The following is a 24708-nucleotide window of genomic DNA, read 5'->3' as shown; positions in this document are numbered from 1 at the left end:
TCTTTACGCAGAGGGTGGTGGGTGCCTGGAATGCATTGCCAGCGGAGGTGGTAGACGCGGGCACGATAGCGTCTTTTAAGATGTATCTAGACAGATACATGAGTGGGCAGGAAGCAAGGAGATACAGACCCTCAGAAAATAGGCGACATGTTTAGATAGAGGATCTGGATCGGCGCAGGCTTGGACGGCCGAAGGGCCTGTTCCTGTGGTGTAATTTTCTTTGTCTTTGTTCTAATTCTTCTTGCCAAAGTGGACAATCTCACATTTTCCCACATTATATTTCATCTGCCAAATTTTTGCCCACTCACTTAACCAATGTATATATATCATTAACATTATCAGACACAATTTGACACCAAGCCACATAAGGAAATATTAGGCCACGTGAGCAAAACCTTGGTCCAGGAAGTAACTTTTAAAGAAGCATCTTAGAGAGGGGTAGAGATCATATTCCAACATTATTAGATCACACTCCAACAGTAGTGAATCACACAAACTAACATTAGCCAGAATCTTAAGGAGGAAGGAAGAAAACTGTGGTTGAGAGAGTGATCCAGTATTCGAGTTTATAGCAACAATTTCCAATATACATATTTTGTGTAAAATTAATGGCATCAAATCATGAACATGGAGTACACCATTCCTTCTTGTACTGGGCTTAATAAAGCTTGCGTGTTTCACAGAAAGCTATGAACGATGATGACACAGAAACGTTTGCTGTTAATCTGTCTGAGAAAAATGTTAAAAATCTACTCAAGGACCATACATGGGAATGACTGAATGTTGCAGGACAGTATAACACCTGTTTTGTAAGTTACAGCATCACAAAACCTAGAAATCTGGGCATGTATCTGGTATACCAGTGCGAGTGATCTTCTGCCCATCCATCACTCCATACAGAATCTACAGATTAAATCACATGACTTTCTGAACAACTGGCAAGCCTTCTAGATTGAGGAATTTGTGCATTGCACACAAGCAGAAGAGCACATCGAGTAAGTTACGGTATAGAATGAGGCCATTCAGTCCATCGAGTCCATGCTGGCTCTCCATGGAGCAATCCAGTCAGTTCCACTCCCCCACTCAATCCTCATAAGCCTGCAAGTTTATTTCTTTCAAGTGGCCACCCAATTTCCTTTTGAAATCAGGAACATGTCACCATGAAGGCAATGGTGAAGCAACAGCCACTTTTGCTTTCACTCTCCATGGTCAGGACAACTGAACTATTCAAATTAAAACAGCAGAGACTTCCAATTGACATGTCAAGCATAGTCTACTCTAGTTATCTTTCAGGTTTAGTATCTTCAACTACTCCCAGAGGTGAGCCTTCATTCTTTGTTTCCCAGAGAGTACCTTCTCATGCCCAGATGTCTAGATAAACTGTACTGTGCCTATGGATCAAATAGAGTAGCTTCTTTACTGTATTTTGGCTTGAAGTAATTTGTAAGCTGAATTAAAACCTTGAGTAAACAGAAAGTAACAAACAGTCTGAGATAGCTGTGCTAAACTATGAATTTTTACAAAGCCGTTTTTCCCACTCTCGATGGAAGCCCTGACCTATCAGTCTTAAAAGGCTTCATATTCTTCAACTTTGAACCAGCCAGGCTGAGACGTATTTTGCAGAACCAAGTAAATTTAAATAACTGTTTAATTCAGATAAAAATCTGACACATATTTGAACAAATCCCACAAGACCCTCCTCCAACAGGTCTCTGACTCCAACAAGTCACCGAATGCAATTTTTGTGTCAGGTAATCTGGAAACATTTTATTTTCTATGAGTGATGTAGGTTTTGAACCATGATGCATTTTGACAGATTTGAAGAATCTCAGTCAAAAATACTTCATTTTTTCCACAAGCATTACAATTTGGGTGGTCCATGGTGTAACAAACAGGTGATCTAGTCCGTTGTTCCACAGAATGGAAAGGTACAAGTACACGGCTGCAATTCCCGTCACAGCAACAGCAGGATGGAGTGTATTAAGAGATGCAAAAAGAACAAAAAACAAAGAACAGTACAGCACAGGAACAGGCCAATCGGCCCTCCAAGCCTGTGCCGATCTTGATGCCTGCCGAAACGAACACCTTCTGCACTTCTGGGGCCCATATCCCTCTATTCCCTCCCTATTCATAGATTTGTCAAGATGTCTCTTAAATGTCGCTATCGTATCTGCTTCCACCACCACCCCTGGCAGCAAGTTCCAGGCACTCACCACCCTCTGTGTAAAAAACTTGCCTCGCACATCCCCTCTAAACTTTGCCCCTCGCACCTTAAACCTATGTCCCCTAGTAACTGACTCTTCCACCCTGGGAAAAAGCTTCTGACTATCCACTCTATGCACTCCAAGAGAAGGAGAAAAAGGCCTAAGGCAATCATTCCAGACAGCACTCACCACCTTCCTCATATCTGCAAAGCAAAATTGCTACAATTACATAGAATTTTACAGCACAAAAACAGGCCATTCGGACCAACAGGTCTATGCTGTTCTTTATGCTCCACATGAGCCTCCTCCCACCTTACTTCATCTGATCCTATCAACATATCCTACTATTGCTTTCTCTCATGTATTCATCCAGCTTCCCCTTAAATGCATTTATGCTATTCAACTCAACTACTCATGTTATCAAGTTCCTCATTCTAGCCACTGAGTAAAGAAGTTTCTCCTGAATTTCTTATTGGATTTATAAATGATTATCCCAAATTTATAAACCCTAGATTTGGTCTCCCCCACAAGTGGAAACATCTTATCTACACCTAACCTATCAAACTCTTTCAGGATTTTTAAGACCTCTATTAGGTCTCATTTCTCTTTTATAATTGCCTGTACTTTCCCCCTAACCAGATTCGCAAACCAATGGTATCTGATCCCAGGGTTCTACCAACATGTCTCCCTGGCTAGTTACTAATTCCTACCTGGGAATTGCCCAGGATAATTCTCTTTCTGGCTTTCCCTGCTTCCCATATATATGGCTCTGCTGAAACTGAGATCCTTTTACAAGGAAATTGCAGTCACTGTGACATCTGAAACTGTAGCAAAATGGTAGTAACACAAACTATATTCTTCTACAAATCAAAGTGTTAGAGAAATTAACAATTGTGATGTTAAATAAAAAGGAAGAACTTTAAACAGAAATTGATGGAAATACTAACAGCATCCGAAAGAGAAAGATTAATATTTGGTCGTAATCCTTCAGGAGAATCCAAAATGTAATCTATCTTCCCTCTTTCAAATGCTGATCAATCTGCATTTCTGCTTTTATTTCAGCTTCTAATATTTATGGGGTTTTGATTGTTTCAGCTTTATATGAGCCTGATTTTTCCTCAATAGCTTCACACAACTTAAATAAAGCAAGAGAATTCTTGCCATTTCTTTTGTTGTTCCACCTCACCTGTCCTCCAGTTGGTTGGAATTTGCACAGTGCAAAGGTCATCTGTAGATTCATCAGCTGAGCTCCCAATGAAGTCAAAGCTCAGGCAGTTCAGGACAAGTTTGAGGAGATGCATAACCAGACTGTGTTGCCTTTGGTCCTGAAGGTTTAAAGGCTTCGCCAACACCTAAACAGAACAAGAATCTTAAAACTGAATCAGCCTAGGGACGGAAAGCACACAGACCTTTATAATTAGTTGCTCCCATGGGTTGTGGATAAAGACACCATCAAATGTTGCATTGGCCACAGGGTATTATGTTCCATTTCACATTTTGGAACAGCACCCAGCAAGTCAGTATGGTCAGGAAAGGAGATTTGGGTGGTTGGGTAAGTGGGGTAAAACAAAAAACTTACTTTGTAATTTATGAATCCTTGGGTACGGTAGTACAATAATTTTTACTGGATGAGAAATCCAGAGGCCTGGACTTATAAATCCAGAGAATAGGAGCTCAAATTGGGAAAGCTAATAGAATGTTATCATTTCTTGCGAGGGCAATTAAATACAAAAGTAGGGAGGTTATGCTTCAGTTATATAGGGCATTGGTGAGACCACATCTGGCGTACTGTGTACAGTATGGTCTCCTTATTTAAGGAAGGATGTAAATGGGCGGCACAGTGGCGCAGTGGTTAGCACCGCAGCCTCACAGCTCCAGGGACCCGGGTTCAATTCTGGGTACTGCCTGTGTGGAGTTTGCAAGTTCTCCCTGTGTCTGCGTGGGTTTCCTCCGGGTGCTCTGGTTTCCTCCCACAGCCAAAAGACTTGCAGGTTGATAGGTAAATTGGCCATTATAAATTGCCCCTAGTATAGGTAGGTGACAGGGGAATATAGGGACAGGTGAGGATGTGGTAGGAATATAGGATTAGTGTAGGATTAGTATAAATGGGTGGTTAATGGTCGGCACAGACTCGGTGGGCCGAAGGGCCTGTTTCAGTGCTGTATCTCTAAATCTAAAAATCTAAATCTAAAAATGTGTTGGAAGCAGTTGAGAAGGTTTACTGGACTAATACCTGGAATGGGCAGATTGATTTACAAGGAAAGGTTGGACAGGCTAGGCTTGAGTTTAGAAGAGTAAGAGGTGACTTGATTGAAACATGTAAGATCCTGAGGAATCTAGACAGGGTGGATGTGGAAAGGATGTTTCCTCTTGTGGGAGAATCTAGAACTAGGGGTCACTGTTTAAAAATAAGGAGTCACCCATTTAAGACGGAGTTGAGGAGAAATGTTTTCTCTCAGAGGGTCCTGAATCTTTGGAATTCTCTTCCTCAAAAGGCAGTGGAAGCAGAGTCTTGAAATATTTTTAAGGCAGAGGTAGATAGATTCTTGATAAGCAAGCGGGCGAAAGGTTATTGGGGATAGGCGGGAATGTGGAGTCAAGGTTACAGTTAAATCAGCCTTTATCTTGTTGAATGGCAGAGCAGTCTCAAGGGGCTGAGTGGCCTCCTCCTGCTCCTAATTTGTATGTTCGTATATTGAATCTCACTGTGACAGTTTGAGGTTTGAATTCACTTAAAAAAAAAAATTGGAAATATAAAGCTGATATCAGCACAGTGGCGCAGTGGTTAGCACCGCAGCCTCACAGCTCCAGCGACCCGGGTTCAATTCTGGGTACTGCCTGTGTGGAGTTTGCAAGTTCTCTCTGTGTCTGCGTGGGTTTCCTCCGGGTGCTCCGGTTTCCTCCCACATGCCAAAGACTTGCAGGTTGATAGGTAAATTGGCCGTTATAAATTGCCACTAGTATAGGTAGGTGGTAGGGAAATATATAGGGACAGGTGGGGATGTGGTAGGAATATGGGATTAGTGTAGGGTTAGTATAAAATGGGTGGTTGATGGTCGGCACAGACTCGGTGGGCCGAAGGGCCTGTTTCAGTGCTGTATCTCTAAACTAAAATCAGTAAAAGTGAGAGTGAAGCTGTTGCATTGTCAAAAACAGCCAACTGGTTCACTAATGTCCTTGAGGGAAGGAAACCTGCCATCTTTATCTGGTCGAGAATCAGGGGACAGGGGTCTATATCCAGGGGACACAGTCCCAGAATAAGAAGGCGGCCATTGAGGACTGAGATGAGGAAACTTTTCTTCACTCAGAGGGTGGTGAATCTGTGGAATTCTCTACCCCAGAGGGCTGTGGAGGCTCAGTCATTGAGCATACTCAAAACAGAGATCGACAGACTTCTAGATATTAAGGATATCAAGGGATATGGAGATAGTGCGGGAAAATGGCGTTGAGGTAGAAGATGATCTAGTTAAATAGCAAAGCAAGCTCGAAGAGCCTAATGGCCTACATTTTTCCTATGTTCCAATATCTCACCTATACGTGACTCCTGACCCACACCAACATGGATGATTCTTAGCTGCCCTCTAAAATGGTCTAGAAAGGCACTCATTTGTACAAGATCAGCTAGGGATGGGGTATAAATGCTGGTCTTTCCAGCGACGCCCACAGTTGAAGAATAAATTTTTAAAAGCAATTCAAAACTTACAATATCTTAAAAATTACAATGAGCATAAACAGGATGTTTATTAATGGCACACCTGTGAAGCTATTTTGCAATCCTTGACAAATCCAAAGACCATCATCCAAGGGTTCAAAATGATTTGGCTGCAGAGATAGTGAATGTGCTGTTTATGATTTTCCAAAAATACCTCAATTCTAGAACAGTCCCAGCAGATTGAAAGTTGGCAAATATAACACCACTATTCAAGAAAGGAGGGAGAGAGAAAACCGGGGACTACATGCCAGTTAGCCTGACATCAGTTGTCGGGAAAGTGCCGGAATCTATTATTAAGGAAGTCTTAACAATGCTGTTAGAAAATAATAGTGTGTTCAGACAAAGTCAACATGGTTTTACGAAAGGAAAATCATGTTTGACAAATTTATTAGTGTTTTTTGAGGCTGTAATGAGTAGGGTAGATAAACAGGAGCCAGTAGGTGTAGTACACTTGGATTTCCAAAAGGTCTTTGATAAAGTGCCACACAAAAAGTTAATACACAAGAGAAGAGCTCATGGAGTTATTGGTTATATACTGGCATGGATAGAGGATTGGTTAAGTGACAGGAAGCAAAGAGTGGGCATAAACAGGGCATTTTCAAGACGGCAGGCAGTGAATAATGGAGTGCCGCAAAGATCAGTGCGGGGGCCTCAACTATTTACAAACTATATAATGACTTCGACAAAGAGACAGAGAGTAATGGACCTAAGTTTTCTGACAATACAAAGCTAGGTGGGAATGCAAGCTGTGAGGAGGACACAAAGAGGCTTCATGGAGATATGGACAGGTTAAGTGAGTAGGCAACAAGGTGGCAGATGGAGTATAATGTGCGGAAGTTAATAGAACTTAATGGAAAAGCAGAATATCTTTTAAAAGATGCGACACTTGTAAATGTTGATGGTCAGAGGGACTTGGGGGTACTTTGTTAAATTCCAAAAAGCTTGTTATGGAGGGATAATGCTGGAGCCGATTTTTACTCAGTTTCACATTTATTGTGCATAATAAAAGGCTTACAAACCTGCAGCTCCTCACTCAAAACCCTCCACTAATCTCAGTGAGTGTCTGCTTATAAGTGCTCAACTAAGACTCCAATCAACACCCTTCACCTGCATATAATCAAACCATTAACACACGATTAATAATACTTGTACATGGCACACTAAGCTAGCATGCAGGTACAGCAAGCAATTAGGAAAGCAAATGGCCTGCTGGCCTTTATTGCAAGGGGATTGGAATACAAGAATAAGAAAGTCTTGCTACAATTGTACAGGACTTTAGTAAGACCACACCTTGAGTACTGTGTACAGTTTTGGTCTCCATATTTAAGGAAGGATATACTTGCATTGGAGGTGGAACAGCGAAGGTTCACTTGATTGGTCTCTGGGATGAGAGGGTTGTCCTGTGATGAGAGGATAAGTAAATTGGGACCCATATTCTCTGGAGTTTAGAAGAATGAGAGGTGATCTCATTGAAACATACAAGATTCTGAAGGAACTTGTCAAGGTAGACACTGAAAGGTTGCTTCCCCTGGCTGGGGAATCTAGAACATGGGGTTCAGTCTCAGGATGAGGGCCGATCATTTAGGACTCAGATGATGAGAAATTTCTGAACTCAAAGGGTTGTGATTCTTTGGAATTCTGTACCCCAGAATGTTAGCCATCATTGAATCTATTTAAGGTTGAGATCAACAGATTGTTGGTCTCTCAGGGTATTGAGGGGTATAGGAAGCAGACAGGTGAGTGGAGTTGAAGCTGAAGATCAACCACAAATGTTATGAATGGCGGAACAGGCTCGACAGGCCGTATGGTCTACTCCTGCTCTTATTTCTTATGTTATTAGATTCAATAGTATCCCATCAGTATCCCTGTAATACTGTATGCATAGTATGCAAGTGCCCAACATCTATTAAGGGCAAGGGCACAAGTTTTTACTTTTCACAGAAGAATGGAGGGAATGGCATAATGCAGCCCCCAAAAGAGCAATAAAATTCAGGAAAACACATCTAATAAAATGGCCTGATTTATTCAGTCATCATCAACCTCAGATATAGGTGAGTAGCAACTCCAGTGCATTGCTACCAAGGTCTTTTCTTTATTTGTTTGTGGGACATGGGTGTCGCTGGCTAGGCCAGTATTTATTGCCCATTCCTAATTGCCCTTGAGAAGCTGGTGGTGAGCTTCCTTCTTGAACCGCTGCGGTCCATGTGAGGTAGGTGCACCCACAGTGCTGTTAGCGAGGGAGTGCCAGGATTTTGTCCCAGCGAGAGTAAAGGAATGGCAATATAGTTCCAAGTCAGGATGGTGTGTAACTTGGGGGGGGGGACTTGCAGGTGGTGGTGTTCCCATGCAACTGCTGCCCTTGTGCTTTTAGGTGGTAGAGGTTGCGGGTTTGGAAGGCGCTGTCGAAGGAGCCTTAGTGCGTTGCTGCAGTGCATCTTGTAGATGGTACACACTGCTGCCACTGTGCAGTGGTGGTGGAGGAAGTGAATGTTTGTTCATGGGGTGCCAATCAAGCGGGCTGCTTTGCCCTGGATGGTGTCGAACTTCTTGATTGTTGTTGGAGCTGCACCCATCCAGGCAAGTGGAGAGTATTCTATCACACTCCTGACTTGTGCCTTGTAGATGGTGGACAGGCTTTGGGGAGTCTGGAGATGAGTTACTCGCCGCAGGATTCCTAGCCTCTGGCCTGCTCTTGTAGCAACGGTATTTATATGGCTACTCTAGTTCAGTTTCTGCTCAATAGTAACCCCCAGGATATTGACAGTGAGGGATTCAGTGATCGTAATACAATTGAATGTCAAGGGAAGATGGTTAGATTCTCTCTTGTTGGAGATGGTCATTGCCTGGCACTTGTGTGGCGTGAATGTTACTTGCCACTTATTAGCCCAAGCCTGGATATTGTCCAGGTCTTGCTGCATTTCTACACGGATTGCTTCAGTATCTGAGGAGTCGTGAATGGTGCTGAACATTGTGCAATCATCAGCGAACATCCCCACTTCTGACCTTATGATTGAAAGAAGGTCATTGATGAAGCAGCTGAAGATGGTTGGCAGGAACTCCTGCAGTGATGTCCTGGAGCTCAGATGATTGACCTCCAACAACCACAACCATCTTCCTTTGCGCTAGGTACGACTCCAACCAGCGGAGAATCTTTCCCCTGATTCCCATTAACTCCAGTTTTGCTGGGGCTCCTTGATGTCATACTCGGTCAAATGCTGCCTTGATGTCAAGGGCAGTCACTCTCACCTCACCTCTTGAGTTCAGCTCTTTGGTCCATGTTTGTACCGAGGCTGTAATAAGTTCAGGAGTTAAGGTCAGGAGAGTTCGGAAGAGATGAGCACAGCGGTGCTGTGCAACAACAGGTTCAAGAACTTTAGGAAGGCTGTGGATGGTGTAATCATCAGAGGGGTTTTGGAAAAAAAAGTTTTTATTTTTGTGGAGGCAACAAATATACTGATTTGGAAGGGGAGACAACAGAGCTTGAGGAAAGGATACCATTGAGTGAGAAGAGGATTGAGGGAGCATGAGGTGGGTGGTATGGAAAAATATGGGCTTAGATAGGGTGGGAGGGGAAGATAGGTTAGAAACCACAAAGAGATGGGGCCTGGGGTTAGAGGAAGGATTGAAGGAAGGCAAGAGGAAGGGGAGGAAGTGGCAGAGGCAGTTATATAGATAATCTCTATCTTGGGACCAAAGACGTCCATGAACCCCTCACATTTGGAACATAGGAACAGGAGGAGGCCATTTAACCGCTGAGCTTGTTCCACCATTCAGTGAGATCATGGCTGATCTGCAACCTAACACCATATTATCCACCTTTGCCCCATATTCATTAAGACCTTTGGTTGATAAAAATCTATCAATCTCAGACTTAAAATAAATTTCTGCTTACGGAAGAGTGTTCCAAACTTCTACTATCCTTTGTGTGTAGAAGTGTTTTCTAATTTCACTCCTGCAGGTCTGGCTCTAATTTTTACTCTGCCACCAGGTCTTAGACTCCCCAACGAGCAGCAATAGTTGCTCTCCATCTAACTTACCCACTCCCCTTATTACTGTGAAAACTTCAAACAAATTACTCCTAACCTATCAAGTTCCAGGGACTACAAAGAATTATCAGACAAAATTTGACAAGGAACCATGTTAGGAAATATTAGGAGTGGTCAAAAGCTAAAAAGCAAGGTTTTAAGAAGTGTCTTCAGGGAGGAAAGAGAAGTAAGGAGATTTGGGGGGGCAGGGGGGTTGGTGGGGGAAATTCCAGAGCTTAGTGCCTAACAGCTGAAGACACAGCTGCCAATGGTGAGGCAATAAAAATTGCAGATGGGCAAGAGACCAGAATTAGTGAGGTGCAGAGACCTTGGAGGGTTGTCAGGATGGAGGTGGTTACAGAGATCAGTCGGGTTAGGCCATGGATGGACTTGAAAACAAGGATGAGAAATTTTAAATCCAAGTGTTGCCAGACTAGGTGTCAATGTAGGTCAGTGACCACAGGAATGGGTGAAAGGCAGTTAGAGGCAGTGCTGACAAAAAAGACTATGAAATTCTTCTGATGATTGAGCAAGTTTCTCTGGTGGATGAGGGATAAAAGCATGTGTTTTTTCCTGCATGTGTTACATACAATGCAGGTCTCTTTACAACAATCTTATTAGGACGAAGGGGGAAAATAATTTCCTTTGCACAGCTGCTCCCATTAAGTACTGAATATGTACCAAGGTGGCTGCAGATAGAGTTTTTATGTCACATATGCATCTGTCAACCCGACCACTGGTCCCAACTGGGAAGGATAACTGATGAGAGGGGGGAATAACGTGAAATGATTAAGAACATTTATACGATATGAAAAATAAATACATGAATTCTGTGGAGTTGGAATCCTGCCCAGCTGGCCAACTTATAATAATATAAAAAGGTCTTTTGTATGTCACACTTCTTGAGCATATGGAGGGTTCAGTCAGCTTGAACTGTGGATCTGGAGATCAGGGGAAGATAGCAGTGTAAGAAAAAGTGCAATATCTGTTTTAGCTCCCAAATCCAAGACAGCAGCACTCTGGAATCTCAGTGGTTACTTATAGCAGTCTAAAGCTTTTCTAAGCCCTTTGAAGCAAGCCTGTCTGCTTTTCCATTCAGCAAAATCTTGTCTTTGAGCTGCTCACACATCTGATTGTTTTGGAGGTGTCAATGAGGAAAAGGTTCTGTGAATGAATATGTGGTGAAATGGTTTTGATAAGCGTCTGGAGTTGAGCTGGAATATCAGGAGAATGCAGGGTTTGATTGTACTGTTGGCCCATTCTATACCTGAGCCAGCTGTGGAAGCTGGAAAATTTCTCGTATTCCAACAGTTTTATTTATTTTCTTAAAATGCACAATAGAGATGGAACAAAATTTATGAGAAAATTTTATGGCCAGATTAAGATCTGAATCCTGTAATGTTAGCAAAAGCAATTTATAAAGAAAGTCACCATTAAAAGGTCAACAAACTGGAACTTAGAGAAATTAAAATGTCAGAACTTGGTAACATATAGAACACAATGAAAAAAGATTCTAAAGTGAATTCTGTTAGACCTGTGACAATTACAGTTCAATCAATGATAAGAGCTGGTCACTCAGACTATCTTCTGAAAGTGTTATGTAGGTCTTTCGATCTATCTTCTCTTATTCCAAAATCATATGGATATGCAAGCAAAGTATACCAAACCCACTTCGTGGCCCATTTTCTTATCACAAGGGGTTAAAAAAAAGTAAAGTTCGACAGTGTAACCCATTTCTTTGCAGGGCATCCATTAACCAAAAATCAGATTATGAAAGAATGGAAAGGAGTGCATCTTGTCCTGGAGCTGGAGGATGTCTGCATTTCTATCATTTTCAGGGAACAAATGAAGCACCAGTGTAAGTCTGCTCTGCACCTGAACCCCCCGGAAGTTTGATGCTGTGCACAATGTTTAACAGAACTAAGTAATTTAAGATGGAATAACAAAAGATAGGTCCAGTGCCTGATCAAAAGAGAACTGTTGTTCCTTGAACCTTTGTTAAGCTTCATTCACTGTAGAAGGCCAAGGACAGAGAGGTCAAAGTGAGTGTGGGATGGTCACTTTACAGCCTTCCAGCCTCAATGCCAAGTTCAACAATTTTAGATTTTAACCACCTTTCATATTTCCTCAGACAGCAGGAGTTGGTAATCATTCTGCTGTTGCCATTTGCACCTCCACTGGACCCATTTTTGTTTCTTTATTGTCTCATTACCAATACTTCTGCCTTGCGCCATGAAGGAAGACAATGGATTAAGTATTTATTTTATTTACTTATTTATTTATTTAGAGATACAGCACTGAAACAGACCCTTCGGCCCACCAAGTCTGTGCCGACCAACAACCACCCATTTATACTAATCCTACATTAATTCCATATTCCCCACCACATCTCCACCATTCTCCTACCACCTACCTACACTAGGGGCAATTTGCAATGGCCAATTTACCTATCAACCTGCAAGTCTTTGGCTGTGGGAGGAAACCGGAGCACCGGGCGGAAACCCATGCGGTCACAGGGAGAACTTGCAAACTCCGCACAGCCAGTACCCAGAACTGAACCCGGGTCGCTGGAGCTGTGAGGCTGCTGGTTGAGCTGATGTCTGCATGTCTGCAAATTGTATTGATCTGTGTTGATCAGATCTCCCTGGCAGAGTGCTAAAGTCATGAAGTCACAAACAACATCAAGACGGGGCCACTGAAATGGAAGGAGATGTGTAGTGTGTATGTGACAAGGACGGTATAAATATCAGCTTGGCTTTGGGTTCAGGGCCAAAGATCTGCAGACGGACGCAGGAAGTGAATGGAGCCTAATCAGCCAACTCATAAATACATCGCTGATGGACTGACTACCCGGAAGCAGTTGTAAATATACACTCTAGTGAAGAAAGGAAAGCTAGCTCGAAACAGAGACTCTGGAGGTGAATTTATGGGTAACTGTAAATGTTAAACTGAATTAATGTTTAATAAATACTACCTTGAGTTAACCACATTCAGTGCGTTGAGTAGTTCCTTGTTTTGCTCAGGCACATATTCACCGTAATCCTAGGGTCACGGACTTAGTGTGGAAGAGTGAGAACAAAAAAAGACACTGGGAACAAAGCCCCCTACAACCATCATCTCTTTTGTCATTTAATCACTCCTGTCTTCCACCCTGTTTCCCTTTTGTTCTTTTCTTCCTTGCCCCTTTTCTCCCAATCCTTGTTTATAAACTGTTAATTCTTTAACAATCAGGCAGAGAGTATATAAGGTTGCCATCTCTGGTTGGAGGCATTCCAATTAGATCGCCTCTCATTCTTCTAAACTCCAGAGAATCTAGGCCCAATTTACTCAGCCTCTCATCCCAGGGACCACTTTAGTAAATCCTCACTGCACTGCCTCCAGTGCAAATATATCCTTTCTTAAATGTGGAGACCAAAACTGCACACAGTATTCCAGGTGCAGTCTCATCAAAGCCCTGTACAATTTTAGTAAGACTTCTTTATTCCTGTGGTCCAATCCCCTTGCAATAAAGGCCAACATGTTATTTGCCTTCCTAATAGCCTGCTGCACCTGCATATTAACTTTGTGCGTTCCTTGTACGAGTACACCCAAGTCTCTCTGAACATCACTTACCAATTTCACACCTTTTAAAAAATAGTCTGCTTTATTTTTATGACCAAAGTGAACAACTTCACACTTCCCTACATTATACTTCATTTACCATCTTGTTGCCCAATCACTTAACCTGTCAATACCTCTTTACAGCCTCTCTCCCGCAGCTTACCTTTCCACCGAGCTTTGTATCATCAGCAAATTTAGATACATTACTCTCTGTCTCTTCATCTAAGTCATTGATATAGAGTGTAAATAGCTAAGGCCCCAGCACTGATCCTTGCGGCACCCCACTATTCACTGCCTGCCAACTTGAAAATGCCCCCTTTACGCCCACTCTCTGCTTCCTGTCTGTTAATCAATCCTCTATCCAAGCTAATATATTACCCCCAACACCATGAGCCCTTATCTTGCCTATTAATCTTTTTTATGTGGCATATTATCGAATGCCTTTTGAAAATCCAGGTATACTACATCTACTGGTTCCCCTTTATCTAGCTCACTAGTTACATCCTCAAAAAACTCTAATAAGTTTGTCAAACAGGATCTCCCTTTAGTAAAACCATGCTGACTTGTTTTAATCATACTATGCTTTTCCAAGACTTCTTTAATAATAGTTTCCAGCATCTTCCCAACAACTGATGTTAGGCTAACTGACCTGTAGTTTCCTGTTTTCTCTCTACCTCCTTTCTTGAAAAGCAGTGTAACATTGAGAATCTGACGGGACCATTCCTGAATCTAAGGAATTCTGGAAAATCACAGCTAGCGCATCCATTACCTCTGCAGCTATCTCTTTTAGAACCCTAGGGTGTAGACCATCTGGTCCCAGGGACTTGTCAGATTTTAGGCCCCAGTCTCCATCTATACCCTGACCCCGATTCCCCAGTCTCCCTCTCTCCCCAAGCCTGCATTTCCCCCCCGAGCATCCATTCCTCAGTCTTCTTCTCTCCCCCAGCCCCCATTCCACAATCTCCATCTCCCCTTTGGCCCTCATTCCCCAGTCTCCCCCTCTCGCCCAATTCCCTTCCCCATTCCCCCATCTGCCTCTCTCCCTGAGCCCCCATTCCTCAGTAGCTCGCTCTCCCCTAGCCCCCATTCCCGCTCTCTCCCCAAGCTCCCATTCCTCAGTCTCCCTCTCTCCCCGAGTATGCATTCCCCATTCTCCATCTCTCCCCAGAGCCCCTATTCCCGAGTCTTCCTCTCTCCTCCAGCCCCCATTCACCCCCGAATCCTCATTCCCCAACTCCACACCAGTCAACCTCAGCTCTCTATGCCGGGTTCGAGTGATGGTACTGAGATGGATCAGTTTGTGGGGGGAAATTTAAATTGCTGATCTCCTTGGCTTCAGCAGTAGTGCTCATGGGTGGAACCCCAATTCTGGGAAGAGTTGAGAACCCTAGGTGCATAATGGGCAGTTAATTCAATATCACCAGTTTTACAATGTCACCAGAAGGATAAAATTACACAAAAAATTTTGATTTGGCTCTTGAAGACATTTTATCTTATCTATTTATAATGTTGTGCAGGGAGTATGCTCCCCCAAATCATTTCTTCACACCTTAAAAGCAATTAGATCTCAAAAGCTTTTCTTTCCCTTTCTTTGCAGAACTCCATTTTAGAAATGAGAGCATGAAATTTAAGTAGCAGGAGAAACTGATCACTTTCAGTTTCCAGTCAACATATCATTCCCCCTTTATGTTATGGTTTGAAGGACATTTTAAACATTACTAACACGCTTTTTAAACATCACAGAAATATAAGCTAAAGAAAGTAAACTCCATGTGTTGAGGAGAAACAGTTCCACATTCATTTGTGGGCAAGGATATTTTTCTAACAAATTTCTCTACCAATCTACCATTATTCTGCTCACAAGTGCCTCTGAATAAACTCTAAAATGCATATTAGGTGTTGCAAACTTGATTGTTTCAGTTTACTTAGCTAAGGTTGTTGGATGCTAATGAAGTACTGGGTAAAACTAACAAAATATTGTTACTGCTCTATGCTCCAAAGAAAACCAAGTATCTCTGGGGCTACAGCCAAGTGCAATAAATAAGTGTATGGTCTCAGTGCATAGTGCTCCAACATACCAACAAAATGCTTTGCAATTTCAGTTTATCCCCTCAGTTGCTGGCCTGAATATTGTCTTACCTCCCTCAGTAGGGTACAGGCCAATGTGAAGATTTCTCGTAAGCACACATCACGAAACGAGGTAGCTATTCTTCGGTGCTTGGATAGTGGTCTTGATGAATCAGCCTGTGATTCAATGTGCACAGAATCAATTCAGCTTATATCAGGGAGAATAAATAAACTTGAATAAAGTAATATGTCTTCTGATATGTCTTCCTTTTTCCTCAACCGAGGATTCCCCCCCACTGTGGCTGACAGGGCCTTCAACCGTGTCTGGCCCATTTTCCGCACTTCTGCCCTCACCTCTTCCCCTCCCTCCCAGAACCGCGACAGGGTTCCCCTTGTTCTCACTTTCCACCACATCATCCTCAACATCCAAAGGATCATCCTCTCCCATTTCCGCCACCTCCAGTGTGATGCCACCACCAAACGCATCTTCCCCTCCCCTCCCTTGACAGCATTCCAAAGGGATCGTTCCCTCCGCGACACTCTGATCCACTCCTCCATTACCCCCCACTACCTTGTCCCCTTCCCATGGCAGTTACCCACACCTCTTCTCTCCTCCCTATCTAAGGCCCCAAACAGTCCTTTCAGGTGAAGCAGCGATTTACTTGTACTTAGTTCAATTTACTAAATTGTATTCGCTGCTCACAAAGCGATATCCTCTACATTGGGGAGACCAAACGCAGATTGGGTGACCACTTTGCGGAACACCTCCGCTCAGTCCAAAAGCATGACCCTGAGCTTCTGGTTGCTTGCCATTTCAACACTCCTCACTGCTCTCATGCCAACATTTCTGTCTTTGGCCTGCTCCTGTGTCCAGTAAACATCAACGCAAGCTCGAGGAGCAGCACTTGATCTTTCGATTAGGTACTCTACAGCCTTGCGGACTGAACAATAACTTGAGCATGACTGGCCTTTTTTTTAATATTTTATTTTTTAACCAAGTGCCTGTTCTTCATGTAGTCAGAGCTGCTCAATTTTCTGCTATTAACACTCTCTCTGGACTAATGCTTTGTCGTTCACCACAAGCATTAACACACTCTTTGCCTTTGTCCCAGGGCAGCTTTGTTATTTAATTTCTCCTGCCCTCTGCCCTATCAAACACCTTCCCTTTGTTCTCTCCCCCACACCCCCTACCCTTCACTTGGGTAAAACCTAATTATTTTCTCATCTTTGCCAGTTCTGATGAAAGGTCACAGAAACGTTAACTCAGTTTCTCTCTCCACAGATGCTGCCAGACCTGCTGAGTATTTCCAGCAATTTTTGTTTTTATATTAAATAAACTTAAATTCTGGCTACATTTTACCCATTTTTTTAAATTAGAAAGTACTTTCTCTCCTTTCCCTGGCCAGAGTGGGTGAGTGAATGGGTCCCAGACCTTTGCTATGTGAGTGTGAAACTTGGTGCAAAGAGGTGCATAGAAACAGCTCATTCCCTTGGGGAAAACCATGAGACCTGTTTGACTTTGCTGGAAGAAGTAACTCATTGTTCAAGGGATGCATCAATCCCAACTGCAGCAGCATTATCTTGAGAAGACACAAACTCTAATAAAAATGCATCAAAATACATGATACTGTTAATGGAGAGAAAAATTATGTTACTCTGTAATTGTTCTCATCCTCCTGCTCTTTCAGGTCTATCCAAAAGACAAGTTAACTGTTCCCATATCCTCCCACCATATCCCCACTCCTGCTCCTCAGCTTAGTACAATTATTGCTAACTTGATTGACTTGAATACAACACTTTGCCTTGATACACCATTTGCAAAGCCACGAAAGGTTGGCTCATAACTCTTAAAAACATGTAAGTTAGCATGAAGAATGCATACGCACCACATTCATTTCCTGCGTAAGTTCAGACAAGATCATCACGCCAATCATACAGTGCTCCACACTACCCTAAACAGACATTAAAACATAGTTTAAATACAGTGAATTAATTTCATAGTCTAACAACAACTGAAAGGAGCAGGAACAGAATTTCTGGTGCAGGCACATGGCTGTATAAAATGATTTCTTAAAAATCTCATAAGTGAACTTTCACTGTTCTGCTGTAATTGTTGGATGCCAAACAATTGACATTTGTAACACCACAACAGCATTATTTTTAGACATGATTAGGTAAGTTGTAATGTATTGTTAATGTAGAGCATCCTTGCCAATATGTCATCTTGAAAAAAAAATTACAACACAAGAAATTTTAAGAACTGAAAACATTATTAGGCTCAAATCACCTCTACCTTTGACCCTATCTACCAGGCTTCTCATCATATGCCTCAATCCTGTTTCTGCGTAGAAATGCGCCCTCTTGTTTCTTAAACCTATCTGCCAGTTTTGGAAATGGGAATGCATGGAGAAGCATCTGGTGGCATAATGGCATCACTGTTTTTTGCTGCTAAAAAAATACTTTCATGCAAGAACACAAATTATTAAATTCTGCCGCACACCATCACATTCGCAGAACTGCAGAACGTCTTATAAAAGCTTGATGTCTTCCCAAAGTTTAATATATTTTCCATAGATCCATTTCATGATCGCACAGATCACACAGACCTGAATAGACCTGATCAAAGGAAAAACAGAAGACTTCCTGCCTGCAAAGTAACAGTGGACACCACCCCATACCAGTGACACAACAGTGATAGTCTACAAATGACTGGGAAGGTTTATAAGCACAACATAGGAGGATCAAGTTCCAAAAGGATTGTAGCACATTGTGGCAATCACTTTTAATTTCTGAACAGCGTAGAGCAGATAATAAACAGAATGACCATCTCCTTTTGTAAGTCAAACCAAATTTCTATTGAAAATGAGGATAAAAGTGAACCGATCCCATGCCAGATCAAATACGGCTGAGCAGCAATCAGAGCCTGCACTTCATGAACTCTTTTAACCACAGCCAAGACAACATACCATAGCCAAATCAGGAATTTAGACCACAGGAAATGAGAAATTTAAGCAGATGTGTGAAGGTTCAGATTATTATCCCAAAAGGAAGTCATCAGGGTCAGGTTTGGGTTTGATTTCCAGCATCCCTTCATGAAATGAGAGCACTGCATTACTGCTAATGAACTAAACTTAAGTCAGATGCACTCTAATCGAGGTGGGTTTCAAATAAAGATCGAGTTGATGTTGATGCAAAGTCGATGCATATCACAAAGCAATAAATCAAGGTGGGCTTTTTGAGGGCACTGACTCAGAAACCTTTATCTTTCCATAACTGTGCCATCAAATGTCACTGGACTAGTAATCCAGAGCCCAGGCTAATGCTCTGGGGACATGGGTTCGAATTCTACCACAGCAGATGAAGAAGTTTTAATTCAATTAATAAATCTAGAATTAAAAAAGCTAGTCTATTGGTCACCATGAAACCATTGTCGATTGTCGTAAAAACCCATCTGCTTCACTAATGTCCTTTAGGGAAGGAAATCAGCCGTCCTTATCTGGTCTGGCCTAAAAGTGACTCTAGATCCACAGCAATGTGGCTGACTCTTAAAATGCCTTCTGAAATGGCCGAGCAAGCCACTCAGTTCAAAAGCAATTAGTGATGGGGAATAAATGCTGGCCTTGCCAGCGACGCCCACATCCCATAAACAAATTTTTAAAAATCACTTGCAGACTCTTGGTCCTGGTTAAAGAAAGTGGCCGATATCTCATACAGGAGGTTGTTCCTAGGTGGAACTAAGATCAGCAAGGCAATACCTAACTCCAGAGTGTCCAAGAACCACAATATGTGAGGCCAATGCCAGGCGAACAGAACCATAAGTTCATCCATTACTCTCCTTTCACTTCTCCCCTTTAAATGGCCTATTATTGAGACTCATAAAATACCTAAAATTATATGATGTTATTAACAGCAACACACTTCAAAAGCTTCAGGCAATAAATAATTTTGATGTGAAGTAACTATTAGGTAGGTAATGCTGCAAAAAACTTGCCAACATATTTCAAGTTTCAGTTAGAATTCCAATTTAAGGAAAACCTGAAAGACTTTCAGTTTGAATGGCCAAAGGAAATCACCAAAATAATTCGGTTCTGTTCATGATTACAAAAATGGATAAAAGAACTGAATTCAAGAGGTGGGGTAAGAGAGACTGCCCTTGACATCAAGGCAGCATTTGACTGAGTGCGGCATACGAACATATGAATTAGGAGTGGGAGTAGGCCACTCGGCCCCTCGAGCCTGCTCCGCCATTCAATAAGTTCATGGCTGAACTGATTACTCCAGATTTCCACCTAGCCCCGATAACCTTTCACCCCCTTGCTTATCAAGAATCTATCTACCTCTGTCTTAAAATATTCAAAGACTCTGCTTCCACCGCCTTTTGAAGAAGAGAATTCCAAAGACTCATGACCCTCAGAGAAAATATTTCTCCTCATCTCTGTCTTAAATGGGCAACCCCTTATTTTGAAACAGTGACCCCTAGTTCTAGATTCTCCCTCAAGCGGAAACATCCTTTCCACATCCACCTTGCCAAGACTCCTCAGGATCTTATATGTTTCAATCAACTCACCTCTTACTCGTCTAAATTCCAGCAGATACAAGCCTAACCTGTCCAATCTTTCCTCCTAAGACAGCCCACCCATTCCAGGTTTTAGTCTCATAAACCTTCGCTGTACTGCCTCCAACACATTTACATCGTACCTTAAATAAGGAGACCAGTACTGTACATATTACTCCAGATGTGGTTTCACCAATGCCCTGTAAAGCTGAAGCATAACCTCCCTACTTTTGTATTCAATTCCCCTTGCAATAAACAATAACATCTATTAGCTTTCCTAATTATGTGCGGTACCTGCGTACTAACCTTTTGCGATTCATGCACTAGGACACCCAGTTCCCTCTGCATCTCAGAGCTCTGCAGTCTCTCACCATTTAGATAATATGCTTCTTTTTTTATTCTTCCTATCAAAGTGGACAATTTCACACTTTCCCACATTATACTCCATTTGCCAGGTATTTGCCCACTTACTTAACCTATCTATATCCCTTTGTAACCCCCTTAAGTCCTCTTCACAAGTTCCTTTCCTACTTATCTTTGTGCCCTCAGCAAATTTAGCAACCATACCTTTGGTCCCTTCATCTAAGTCATTTAGATAAATTGTAAAAAGTTGAGGCCCCAGCACAGATCCCTGTGGCACACCACTCATTACATCTTGACAACCAGAAAATAACCCATTTATGCCTACTCTCTGTTTCTTGTTAGCTAGCCAATCTTCTATCCATGCCAATATGTTACCCCCTACACCATGAGCTTCTATTTTCTGCAATAACCTTAGACGTGGCACCTTATCAAATGCCTTCTGGAAATCTAAGTACAATACCTCCACCGGTTCCCCTTTATCCACAGCACATGTAACTCCCTCAAAGAACTTGAATAAATTGGTTAAACATGATTTCACAAAACCCATGTTGACTCTGCCTGATTACCATGAATTTTTCGAAATGCCCGGCCTCAACGTCTTTAATAATAGCTTCTAACATTTTCCCTAAGACAGATGTTAAGCTATCTGGCCTGTAGTTTCCTGCTTTCTGTCTCCCTCCCTTTTTGAATAAAGGAGTTGCATTCGCTATTTTTCAATCTAATGGAACCTTCCCCGAACCGAGGGACGTTTGGAAAATTAAAATCAACGTATCGACTATCTCACTAGCCACTTCTTTTAACACCCTAGGATGAAGTCCATCAGAAACCGGGGACTTGTCAGCCTGCAGCTCCAACAATTTGTTCAGTACGACTATCCTGGTGATTAGAATTTTCTTAAGTTACTCCCTCCCTTCTATTTCCTGACTTACAGCTAATACTGGGAAGTTACTTGCAACCTCAATAGTGAAGACCAATGCAAAATACCTGTTCAATTCATATGCCATCTCCTTATTATCCACTATTAATTCCCCAGACTCACTTCCTATAGGACCAACGCTCACTTTGTTAACTCTTCTTTTTTAAATATCTAAAGAAATTCTGACTATCTGTCTTTATTTTTCGAGTTAGCTTTCTCTCGTACTCTAATTTTACCTTCCTTATCAATCTTATGGTCATTCTTTGCTGTTTTTTATATTCTATCCAATCTTCTGACCTGCCTCCGATCTTTGCGTACTTATATGCTTTTTCTTTAAGTTCGATACTCTCTATTGACCTATCCCTTAACCTAATTTGCCAGTTCACTTTAGCTAGCTCTGCTTTCATGCCCTTATTTATTTATTTTTTATTCATTCATGGGATGTGGGCGACACTGGCCAGGCCAGCATTTATTGCCCATCCCCAATTGCCCTTGAGAAGGTGGTGGTGAGCTGTCTTCTTGAACCACTGCAGTCCATTTGGGGCAGGTATACCCACAGTGCTGTTAGGAAGGGAGTTCCAGGATTTTGACCCAGCGACAATGAAGGAACGGCGATATAGTTCCAAGTCAGGATGGTGTGTGACTTGGAGGGGAACTTGCAGGTGGTGGTGTTCCCATGTATTTGCTGCCCTTGTCCTTCTAGTTGGTAGAGGTCGCGGGTTTGGAAGGTGCTGTCTAAGGAGCCTTGGTGCATTGCTGCAGTGCATCTGGTAGATGGTACACACTACTGCCACTGTGCGTCGGTGGTGGAGGGAGTGAATGTTTGTAGATGGGGTGCCAATCAAGCGGGCTGCTTTGTCCTGGATGGTGTCGAGCTTCTTCAGTGTTGTTGGAGCTGCACCCACCCAGACAAGTGGAGAGTATTCCATCACACTCCTGACTTGTGCCTTGTAGATGGTGGACAGGCTTTGAGGAGTCAGGAGGTGAGTTACTTGCCTCAGGATGCCTACCCTCTGACCTGCTCTTGTAGCCACGGTATTTATATGGCTACTCCAGTTCAGTTTCTGGTCAATGGTAGCCCCAAGGCTGTTGATAGTGGGGGATTCAGCAATGGTAATGCCATTGAATGTCGAGAGGAGATGGTTAGATTCTCTCTTGTTGGAGATGGTCATTGCCTGGCACTTGTGCGGCGCGAATGTTACTTGCCACTTATCAGCCCAAGTCTGGATATTGTCCAGGTCGTGCTGCATTTCTACACGGACAGCTTCAGTATTTGAGGAGTCATGAATGGTGCTGAACATTGTGCAATCATCAGCGAACATCCCCACTTCTGCCATTATGATTGAAGGAAGGTCATTGATGGAGCAGCTGAAGATGGTTGAGCCGAGGACACTACCCTGAAGAACTCCTGCAGTGATGTCCTGGAGCTCAGACGATTATCCTCCAACAACCACAACCATCTTCCTTTGTGCGAGGTATGACTCTAGCCAGCGGAGGGTTTTCCCCCTGATTCCCATTGACCTCAGTTTTGCTCGGGCTCCTTGATGCCATACTCGGTCAAATGCTGCCTTGATGTCAAGGGCAGTCACTCTCACCTCACCTCTCGAGTTTAGCTGTTTTATCCATGTTTGAACCAAGGCTGCAATGAGGTCAGGAGCTGAATGGCCCTGGTGGAACCCAAACTGAGCGTCACTGAGCAGGTTATTGCTGAGCAAGTGCTGCTTGATGGCACTGTTGATGACAGCTTCCATCACTTTACTGATGATAGACAGTAGGCTGATGGGGCAGTAATTGGCCGGGTTGGATTTGTCCTGCTTTTTGTGTACAGGATATACCTGGGAAATTTTCCACATTGCAGGGTAGATGCCAGTGTTGTAGCTGTACTGGAACAGCTTGGCTAGGGGCGCAGCAAGTTCTGGAGCACAGCTCTTCAGTACTATTGCCGGAATATTGTCAGGGCCCACAGCTTTTGCAGTATCCAGTGCCTTCAGTCGTTTCTTGATATCACGCGGAATGAATCGAATTGGCTGAAGTCTGGTATCTGTGATGCTGGGGACTTCAGGAGGAGGCCGAGTTGGATCATCAACTCGGCACTTCTGGCTGAGGATTGTTGCAAATGCTTCAGCCTTATCTTTTGCACTGATGTGCTGGGCTCCCCCATCATTGAGGATGGGGATATTTGTGGAGCCACCTCCTCCAGTTAGTCGTTTAATTGTCCACCACCATTCACGGCTGGATGTGGTTGGACTGCAGAGCTTAGATCTGATCCGTTGGTTATGGGATCGCTTAGCTCTGACGATCACATGCTGCTTACGTAGTTTGGCACGCAGATAGTCCTGTGTTCTGGCTTCACCAGGTTGACACCTCATTTTGAGGTATGCCTGGTGCTGCTCCTGGCATGCCCTCCTGCACTCTTCATTGAACCAGGGTTGGTCTCCTGGCTTGATGGTAATGGTAGAATGGGGGATATGCCGGGCCATGAGGTTACAGATTGTGGTTGAGTACAATTCTGCTGCTGCCGATGGCCCAGTGCCTCATGGATGCCCAGTTTTAGCATTGCTAGATCTGTTCGAAATCTATCCCATTTAGCACGGTGATAGTGCCACACAACACGATGGACGGTATCCTCAATGTGAAGGCGGGACTTCGTCTCCACAAGGACTGTGCGGTGGTCACTCCTACCAATACAGTCATGGACAGAGGCATCTGCAGCAGGCAGATTGGTGAGGACGAGGTCAAGTATGTTTTTCCCTCGTGTTGGTTCCCCCACCACCTGCCGCAGACCCAGTCTAGCAGTTATGTCCTTTAGGACTCGGCCAGCTCGGTCAGTTTTAAGTTTAAAATACTGGTCTGAGACCCACTCTTCTCTCCCTCAAACTGAATTTAAAATTCAATCATATTATGATCGCTGCTACCTCGGGGAGCCTTAACTATGAGGTCATTAATTAATCCTATCTCGTTGCACAATACCAGGTCTAATATAGCCTGCTCGCTGTTTGGCTCCAGAACATACTGTTCCAAGAAATTATCCCAAAAACATTCTATGTACTTACTTCTCATCTAGGCTACCTCTGCCCACCTGATTTTTCCAGTCTATTTATTTATTTATTTATTGATACAGCACTGAAACAGGCCCTTCGGCCCACCGAGTCTGTGCCGACCATCAACCACCCATTTATACTAACCCTACACTAATCCCATATTCCTACAACATCCCCACCTGTCCCTATATTTCCCTACCACCTACCTCTACTAGGGGCAATTTA

At 43.0% G+C, this 24708-nt stretch overlaps 1 protein-coding gene across 8 annotated transcripts in view; it reads right to left on the bottom strand.

The window, feature by feature from the left end:
- LOC137375763 (ran-binding protein 17-like) overlaps nucleotides 1-24708 on the bottom strand; it is a 1067965-nt gene that overhangs the window by 901995 nt on the left and 141262 nt on the right. For 6 of the 8 annotated variants that reach the window (XM_068043152.1, XM_068043155.1, XM_068043154.1 and 3 more), the window contains 3 exons: nucleotides 17495-17560; nucleotides 15681-15785; nucleotides 3391-3556 (listed from right to left, as the gene is read on the bottom strand). In XM_068043152.1, the coding sequence (XP_067899253.1) occupies nucleotides 3391-3556; nucleotides 15681-15785; nucleotides 17495-17560 (337 nt within the window). The remainder of the gene's footprint in view (nucleotides 1-3390; nucleotides 3557-15680; nucleotides 15786-17494; nucleotides 17561-24708) is intronic. The other 2 variants (XM_068043153.1, XM_068043157.1) reach the window with 1 other exon arrangement.

Source organism: Heterodontus francisci, chromosome 12 (assembly GCF_036365525.1).
Source record: "Heterodontus francisci isolate sHetFra1 chromosome 12, sHetFra1.hap1, whole genome shotgun sequence".
In the NCBI taxonomy this organism is placed as follows: Eukaryota; Metazoa; Chordata; class Chondrichthyes; order Heterodontiformes; family Heterodontidae; genus Heterodontus; species Heterodontus francisci.
Note: the sequence above shows the minus strand (reverse complement) of the source record. Positions and strands in the feature narration are given on the sequence as shown.